Genomic DNA, 9454 nt, shown 5'->3' on the forward strand with positions numbered 1-9454 from the left:
GAGGTGATTGTCCCCCTCTGCTCAGCTCTTGTGAGGCCCCATGTTTCTTTGCTAGAAAAATGGACTAAATCCCCATCCAGGCCTGGGGTACCCAGCACAGGAAAGATACAGAGCTCATGGAATGGGTCCAGAGGAGGGCTACAGGGATGATCAAAGGGCTGGAGAATCTCTCCTGTGAAGAAAGGCTGAGGGAACTGGGCTTATTTAGCTTGGAGAAGAGAAGGCTCTGGGGAGACCTCATTGTGGTCTACCAGTATTTGAAGAGAGCATATGAACAGCATATGGAGCATATGAACTGTTTACATGGGTAGATAGCAATAAGACAAGGGGGAATGGTTTTAAACTAATACATGGGAGATTTAGGTTAGATATTAGGAGGACGTTTTTCACTCAGAGGGTGGTGACACACTGAAACAGGTTGCCCAAGGAGGTTGTGGATGCCCCATCCCTGGAGGCATTCAAGGCCAGGCTGAATGTGACTCTGGGCAGCCTGGTCTGGTGGTTGACAACCCTGCACATAGCACGGGGGTTGAAACTAGATGATCTTTTCAACCCAAACCATTCTATGATTCTATAATGATGATTCTATTTCATTTGTACCATCATCCTCTTACTCTCCCCAAGGATAGCAAACTGTACATTATAAAAATTCTGCTGAAGTTTAGACTTACCAGCCTGTGAACAAGTTTGATGACACTGATGCTCATGACTCTGAGCCTGTAGACAAATACACCTTCAGCCCTTTCATTTGACTCTGGTATTGTTCTTCAGTATAATTAACAGTGAGCATCTGTTTGTAGAGCCAGGCCTTAGAAAGCATCTGAATCACAGCAAGTATTTCTGATGCATTCTGTGTGTATTGCATCATGAATTCTTTTCTGCTTCATAGGCTATACTGTAAATTCAGCATCGACGCCTGGAGGTGTGCTGTACATAGCAGGGCAGCCACGATATAATCATACTGGTCAAGTCATCATTTATAAAATGGAAGGAAGAGAGGTGCAAGTACTTCAGAGGTTAAAAGGAGAACAAGTAAGTATGCATTCATGATTGATGAACATATCAGATGAATATAGCACGACAAATAGAAATAATGATTTCAAATGAGAAAACTCTATTGCAGAAGAACCAGATAGAACTGTAAGTTATAACTGAAAGATTACAAGATCAGAAACAAAAGTTAGGTAAATGCTCTGGTCTATTATGTAGCAGGAAGTAAAGGAGTCAGAGACTCTTGGATATCTTCTGTATGTGGGGTAAACCTTTGCTGATGTGAAAGTGGTTATAGCCATTTCTGGACTGGCAATTTTTTATCCACTGCCTGGAAAAGATGTTATTGGCAAGAAACAGATGTGATAAGCAACATTCTGTGGGGGAGAATCAGTTGGTATAGCATGAAATATTGAATAGTTTATCATTATATAGAATAGCAGCTGTTCCTTCAGGAAAAAAATAACATGTGATTACTTAATTAGAGAAGGTAGTATAATGTCATGCTTAAGCAAGTTGAAAGACCTGCCGACTCTAGTATCTCTAGGCTGCAGTACAATCTTTGATCAGGACAAATCAGGTTATGTGATTTTTGTGTTCTGTAGCTGACATCTGCATCTCAGCTAACCAGTCTTGGAGACTTTTAGAGTTAACGAAGAAAAGCAGGTGTTTTTAAGGTTTGAGTAATATGGCCCATCTGAGACCAATATCCAGCGTAAAAAGGCCACTTTTCATGTTGAGTGTAAAGGAAACAAAGAGTGTCTAGCTTAGCTGTAGAGTAATGTTAGATTCAACCCACACCTTGTGCCTTGACTATGAACATATCACTTTGGAAACAGGTGGAACAAAGGACAATGGTTTTAAACTAAAAGAGAGGAGAGAGAGGAGATTTAAGTTAGATATTGGGAGGAGCTTTTTCAGTCAGAAGATGCTGAGGCACTGAAATAAGCTGCATTCAGGAGACATTCAAAATTAGGTTGGATGGCATCCTGGACAATCTGATCTGGTGGGTGGCACTCCTGCCCACAGCAGGAGGTTGGAACTGTGTGATCTTTAAGGTCTCTTCCAATCCAAATCATTCTGTGATCCCACTTTTTTCCCTTGGCAAGCCTAAAAATATTGGTTGTCCTCTTTCTATTTATTACTGTTGTGACTAGCTTCCCTAGGACACTTCTGTTCAAACTCTCTCTACTGAGAGGCAAGTACAAATTTGGACAGAAATCAAGCTTCTAAGTCAAACTGACCAAAATGGTCTTCTAGATACAAAGAAAATGTCTTTGTAATGGTGACATTTGGTATTGTTGTAAGCAGCAGTAAAATAGATCTTGGAATCAGAACTGTTGCATGATGCTGCTGACTCTACCTCTGATTTATACCTTTATATTCCTGCAGATTGGCTCATACTTTGGGGGTGTTATTACCACAATTGACATTAACAGAGACTCATTTACAGACCTTCTCCTTGTTGGAGCTCCTACATATATGGGAACTGAAAAAGAAGAACAAGGGAAAGTGTATGTATATGCTCTGAATAAGGTAAGGATTGTATTTGTTGACCAACAGACTGCGTTCCTTTCTGTCTTCATATCCTTATGTTAATGAAATGTGATAATTTGAGCTGGGAAGAATGATATATTGAAAAGCAGAGAAACATGTTAAGAACAGAGAGTGTACTACTGATTATTTTTGAATACTTCTCAAACTTTTGTTTTTCACTTTAGTAGAGTATTTTGCATAGATAAACACTACTCTCTAAACTGCAACAAGATATAGATGGAAATTTACAAGGTTAATTTTTCTATCATATTTTCTTTCTGTTGTCATGCACTAGGGAGAAGTAGGGCTCATCCATCCTAAAAGTGTCTGTTCCAATGTTTTTGAGACTCCCCAACTTATATATAAGTTCCATACATTCAGCAACCTTTTAGCATGTCACAGCTAAATTAAGGAGTACCTCAGATGATTTTAGTCATTTGATAAGTCCCTCCTTCCCAGTTTCTATATATATCTTTTTTCTTCATTTCCCTTTAGTCCAACGTTACTGCATATTGTTATAACAGTTATCACAATAGTCCTAGAAATAATGGTCTCCTAAAATGCAATGGCAGGAGAAGGGCCTGAAGAGACTGGATCTACTTGACAAATAGCTCTTCCAGTTGCTTCATGTGTGCTGCCAACAACAGATTGATGGTGAATAACACTGGCAAGAAAACAGGAATTCAGAGTCCTCTAATTACAAGTGTTTGAAATTTGTTTTTCCTGTTGTTACTTTTATCCATCTTCAAACAAAGGAGGTGCAGCAAGGGCTTTTTTCTTACTAATCATTAAATTCCTAGGGCTAATCTCTTGGAAGGATTGGCTATATATCATGCTGTATGTGTGGTTTTGGTCTAGGATTCATGCACACTGGACACTGTTGGCCAGAAGAGTACGTGTGTGAGGGCGTGGAGTTTGTGTGTGCTGAGGATAGAATTCAATCTATGTAAGACATAACAGTATTGCCATCTGTGATTCCTATGAAGCTTGGCTTACTTCTCAAATTAAAAGACTGTCTTTGAAAGAAATATTTTCATTGTGTTGAGAATGAAGTTACTTACAGTAACATCTAAATACTTCTATGAAACTCTGCTTTCTTGTAAAACTATAATTAAAGCATAAGCATATGTATAGCATAAGCAGATGCAGAAATGAGGAAGCGAGATTTTCTTTCACACTCCCTGCTTAAAAATGTTGTAGTTACAGAGTCAGTTTCTACAGTGCACTCAGTCATTATGAATAGTATATAATTGTTTCATTTAACCAGTTTGTCTTCTGTACAGGAGCTTTCTAAAACCCGCATTGGTAAAATGTTTGTGGAAATCCACTAACTCTAAATCTGTCCTTTCACAGACAAAGTTTGAGTATCAAATGAGTCTTGAACCTATAAAACAAACATGCTGCTCGCCATTAAAACATGACACCTGCAAAGTTCTTAAGAATGAACCCTGTGGAGCACGCTTCGGGACTGCAATTGCTGCAGTGAAGGACCTCAACCTTGATGGGTATAATGATATTGTAATAGGATCTCCCTTAGAGGATGATCATCGAGGAGCTGTTTATATTTATCATGGCCGTGGCAACACAATCAGTAAAAAATATACACAGGTATGAAGTAAAATTTTACAGGTTGGCAGCTTCTGTACGTCTGTGTAGGACAATTCTCATTTCCGCATGTCTTTCCAACATAGAATCAAATTGTGACTTCACTTGTCATGATAATTTCTTTTTTAAAATGTTCAGTACTTTTAAATTCAGTCTGATTTAACCAAATTTGACTCTATATTGTTAGAAGATATATTTGCATGTTTTTATTAGAAATCTCCTGGTATATTCTGTGCAGCCAGAAAAGTATATATTTTGTAATTCTAAATATTTATAGCATATTTCTCACCATGGTAACCTTTTTAGGAGTATTATAAAGAAAATTTAATAGATTTAAAGAGTTTAAAAGCCATCTAACTGTGAACAAATGCGTGTTGCATGTTCCTAAGAAATCCATCAGCCTGCACTTTATAAATCTCTTAATGCTTTTCACAGCGTATTGCATCTGGTGGAGATGGGGAGAAAGTGAAATTTTTTGGCCAGTCTGTGCATGGAGAAATGGATTTAAATGATGATGGTCTGATTGATGTCACTATTGGAGGCCTTGGTGGGGCTGCCCTCTTCTGGTATGGATGTTCACAGCAGCTGTCAGGCTAGAAAACAAACATTTATTTATCTTGTGATACCTACATAACTTGGTTGGACCACAGTTTGGACTGTTTTGAGAATACTGATTTTGTACTGGTTTCATCTCATACTCTGATACTGGATGTGACTTTTCATATTTTCATGTATCTCTGGAAGTAGTATGAAATGTTCTAGATAATACTAATGGATATAGGAATGTTTTAGGGTGATTGCTATCCTCATAGGTCATATTCAGAATAGAAACTGATTCCACCTGTGGAACAAAGTAAAATAAGGGAGTTGGGAGAAAGCATTTTCTTTTATACTGTGTACTGTTTTATTAGCAATTTGAAGGATAGGTTCAAATGTAAGGACCATCACTAAGATGGTCCAACTCATTTGACCTCCTACTAATAAAATTCTAGTTTGACTCCTTACAAAAGAAATTTAGAAAAAAAACTATCTGGTGAATAGTGAAATTGTTTGTTTGACAAAAGATCACAATTACAACGGAATAACAAGCAACATACATTGAAGGAAAAAGAGAAAAATACCAGTAATATAAATAAATGATATAATATTTAATCTCTCATTTCTAAAGCACAGCTAAAGCTACTTCATAATTCTTTCTCTGGTAAGGCAATTCCTAGGCCAGCTCCCTGTCCTGTTGCCCCTCTAACTATCTGTCAGGTCCTGCTTACCATCCTCAAACTGCCAGATTTCCTAGCATTCATCTGCTGATTTGTCTTTATAAAAGCTCCCTGGGTCACCAGACTGCATCTTTGCTGGCTTTCTCCGCTATTTCACCTTTTAGCAAAAATGTGTACAACATTGGAATGTAACACAAATCAACTAAAAGCTACAGATTTTCTGAGAATTTCTTTCATTTCAGAGCTTACAGAAGACTCCTTAGCAAAGTCATTTTCCTGGTTCTGTTTTCCTGACTTCTAACTTTTGCAACCTAACATAGAAGAATATCACAGAAACTTTTAATCTTCTTTAAACACATTCAATTATACTGTTTTACACTCCATTCCTCCTCTGCCTTTTCCCCTGTTGTATTATCTTCCCCCAATGTTCTGCAAAGTTAATATGATAACTTTCAGTACAGAAAAGAATGCATCAAAATCTTTGTAGTATCAGCATACAATGATTAGTATTAATTACAATAATAGTATAACTTCAGACTTTAAAAGTTATGATCTACATTACCCCATGAAAAACAAAATCAGAAGTTATATTTGGTATCATAACATTTTATGATTAATATTTTCTGTCTTCAATTTTGGTGGTATTTTCCAACTTTTGTCTAGGATTATATCTGTTAAGATCTTTGTTCTTATAAAAGCTGGAATCTTCCATAACCGATCTTTTCTACAACAGTACACAGAATACCCAATATTCACATTAAGACAGTAAAGATTTGTCCTAGGGAGAACTGCTACATTCTGTAAGTTTGTCATCATTTTGTTGCAGTGGATATCTAATCTAAGTCTTGACAGTATTAAAAGAATCTTTCACTCTTCCAATTTGGCCTTCAATGCTTACAGCAGCTTTTGTTTATTTATATTACTGTAATTTATTGTTCTGTCAGCACTGGATTGAATTCACAAGTTTATGTGTGGGAACATAAAAAAATTCTTTTCCACAGCTTCCTTGAAATGTTTTTGATGAACAGGGATGCCACATAAATTGCACTTATTCTCAGTGAGCTGTATAGTCCAGGGTGATAAATGCTCCGTAGACAGGTCAGCAGTGCTTAGCCAGTTCTTATAACTATCGTTAAGTGTGAGGTAAAGCAAAATTTTTCTTAAAATTCTTTCATGCACATTTCACTTAATACTGCTGCTACATAGGAGAGTATGTGTGAGTGTGTGAGTGACTAGCATACTTCTTCATATGGAAGTTTGGCTTTCTCTTTGGGCAGGAGTAGCACTGGCTGAACAGTCCCACTGCTCACTGCTCTCCTCCCAAATGTTTGTGCAGCCGTGCAGTGAACTAGCCGAGAATCTCATCCAGCTGGAACAAAAGTCACCCAGTCTCCTCTCACCCTTTATTTTCCTTGTTCATTTTTTAACTTTGACCTGCTCCTCAATCTGGTCACCATGCAGCTGCATCAAAGCTTTTGTTGTTTTAAGTGACCCAGGGTGCATGCAGGATGGGGAAGAGGAAAGGCAGAGCTTGTCTAGCAAGAGATGACTATGGGGAGGAAGTAAGAGCAAGAACTTGCAGCCCACACTGCTCTTCCCAGGGTCTGGGACCTGCTGGCCATACTTCCTGCCTTTTCCTTCCTGCCACCTAGCCCTTTTATACAACTTTTGCCACCCCTACATTTTCTGGGTACGGGATTTACCTGCTTCTTCACTGTCATGTCAAATCATAAATCTGGGGGAAAAAAAGCTATTCTACCATTTTCTCCTGAATTTACTAAACTGGTATATTCCATCTTGAGGCCAAGAATAAACAGATCCAAAGCAAAGGTTTGCAGGGGAGTGGCGTATGGGGGTGTTAAAAGTGGGAAAAAAAGATAGTAAACCCTTGCCTGTTTATCTACCCAAAAACATAAAAATGACACACTAGCCTCTAGCCCTTGTGTAATAATTTGTTTGCCTGAGGTTGTCCCTAAGAATCAGTCTGGGTCTTCAGTCTCTTTTGAAGTGTAATCAGCTCTTTAGAGTTGCTTAAATGCTTTTTTGAGATACTTCCTTTCATCAGTCTGAAACAAATACAGACTATGGAGAGACCCTATGACCATTTTCTCCTTAATATGTTGCTTACTGATAATAGGTAATAAGTGTATAGTTAATTATTTAGACCATAATATGTGTGTATTTCAGTGTTCAGTGTTGTAAATTTTATATGTTCATTCTTAACAATTAAAAAAAATAAGTTGCTGATATTGTCTTCAAGATGCTTCCTCTAACATTTTTGTTTGTTTGTTTTATTTTTGTTAAGGTCTCGTGATGTGGCTGAAGTAAATGTTTCTATGCAGTTTATGCCCAAAAGTATCAATATCCAACAGCAAAACTGTCAGATAAACAAAAGAAAAACAATATGCATAAATGCCACAATTTGTTTTAAGACCAGACTAAAGTCAAAGGAAGATATATTTGAATCCAGTAAGTAGGAAAGTTCTGAGATATGTTACAAAAATGTTATGCACACATTAGTTTGTTTCTCCAAAAATTGGATACAGCTCTCTTTTTTAAAAGAGTGTAAAAAAGAATGTCTGAAGGTAAAATCACGGAGAATATTAATCTCAACTTCCTTTGCAGGTCTACAGTACTGGGTTACTCTTGATGCACAAAGACAGATATCTCGAAGCTTGTTCACAGAAACTCATGAGAGGAAAATGCAAAAAAATATAACTATCAAAGGGTCAGAATGTATTAAACATAACTTCTACATGTTGGCAAGTAAATCATTTAAAGTGGCTATGTTTTTCTCTAGTTGATACTGTAATAATCTAGATGTATTCCATTAACTGTAAACTGGACTTTTTAATCCTAAAACTGTGCATGAAATGCATTTACTGTTTACATATTTGTATATGTACATAGATGCAAACTATTTACTTTTTAAATGCTCTGTTTACATTTGTCTCTTTGGTATAGCTCTGTCTTAGAAAAGAGCACAGCTCATTCAATCAGTTGAATTAAGCAACTATCATAGTTAATAGTTTTGGCACATTCAAAACTGCTGGAGCACACAGGCTGTAAGTTTAATTTGATTATTGGTACAATTTCTTCTAATAAAACTGTAATCAAAAACTCCCAAATTAGGTTTGGGAATAGAGAATACTAATTGACTGTAAAAGAAGAAATGTAATTAGCAACTACAGGAATGAAATTGCCCAGATTATAACTAATGTGCACAGTGAATTGAGTGTTTATTACAAGCTCCCAACATTTTAAATGTTTAGCAACTTCACAGCTGTAGCGTAATTCAAAACTAATGATAAATGGCAGCTAACATTTGCTTAAGTATGCAGTATATTTTTTAGCAGCAATCTCAATTTGACTTCATCGAAGATGATACCAGTGTTGTTTCTCTTACTGATCCTTTAAGCACAACTGTAAAGGAAAGTCTACCAGCTGACATTTCTGAGATATTCTTAAATGAAACTGTCGTGGAAACTCTCTTGCTGTGTGACATTTTTATGATAATGACATACACAGAAGCATTAGTCATTATTTATAAGAATTGGCTTGCACATTAAATGCATTATCATCAATTGTAAGCATTCAAATATTTATCTAGCAAGGATGGTTACGTTGTGACTGAAAAATATTTTATCTCAGCCTTCTTTTTGCTTGTTGGTTTTTTTTTTTCTATCCTCCTTAACTAGCTTAGGTATTAAACTGAATGTCCATAACAGCAATACTATTTTTTTTTATCTTGTAGGACAAACCTGACTTTCAGGACTCTGTAAAGGTTTTGCTGGAGTTCAATTTCTCTGATCCAGAGAGTGGACCTGTTCTTGACAGCAACCTGCCAAATTCAGTATCTGAATTTGTAAGTCAGCAAGATTCTGTATTAATAAACAAAATATTTAAGGTGAAACACATATCCCACACAAGACCTGAAAGTATTGTTCAAAGAGATAGTTTTTAAGCCCATCCAATAGATGTGTCTTTTAAATATCTGCTTAAGTGTGAAGAACTTAATTCAATGAGTTCTTGGGACCCAGTCTAGGAATCCCTAGCTTTAAAGCTGTCCGGAATTAAATGAAGATACAGAGTAATTGTACAGTCTT

The 9454-nt window shown here is 36.7% G+C and overlaps 1 protein-coding gene across 1 annotated transcript in view; it reads left to right on the top strand.

Moving 5' to 3' along the window:
- LOC104914876 (integrin alpha-1-like) overlaps window positions 1-9420 on the top strand; it is a 66633-nt gene extending 57213 nt beyond the window's left edge. Inside the window, exons 12-18 of the mRNA XM_010725407.3 lie at window positions 890-1032; window positions 2383-2526; window positions 3880-4134; window positions 4567-4697; window positions 7654-7817; window positions 7974-8110; window positions 9103-9420. Coding sequence (XP_010723709.1) covers window positions 890-1032; window positions 2383-2526; window positions 3880-4134; window positions 4567-4697; window positions 7654-7817; window positions 7974-8110; window positions 9103-9312 — 1184 coding nt within the window. The 3' untranslated portion in view covers window positions 9313-9420. The remainder of the gene's footprint in view (window positions 1-889; window positions 1033-2382; window positions 2527-3879; window positions 4135-4566; window positions 4698-7653; window positions 7818-7973; window positions 8111-9102) is intronic.
- Window positions 9421-9454: the final 34 nt, after the last annotated feature.

This window comes from Meleagris gallopavo, chromosome Z (genome assembly GCF_000146605.3).
Source record: "Meleagris gallopavo isolate NT-WF06-2002-E0010 breed Aviagen turkey brand Nicholas breeding stock chromosome Z, Turkey_5.1, whole genome shotgun sequence".
Classification (NCBI taxonomy): Eukaryota; Metazoa; Chordata; class Aves; order Galliformes; family Phasianidae; genus Meleagris; species Meleagris gallopavo.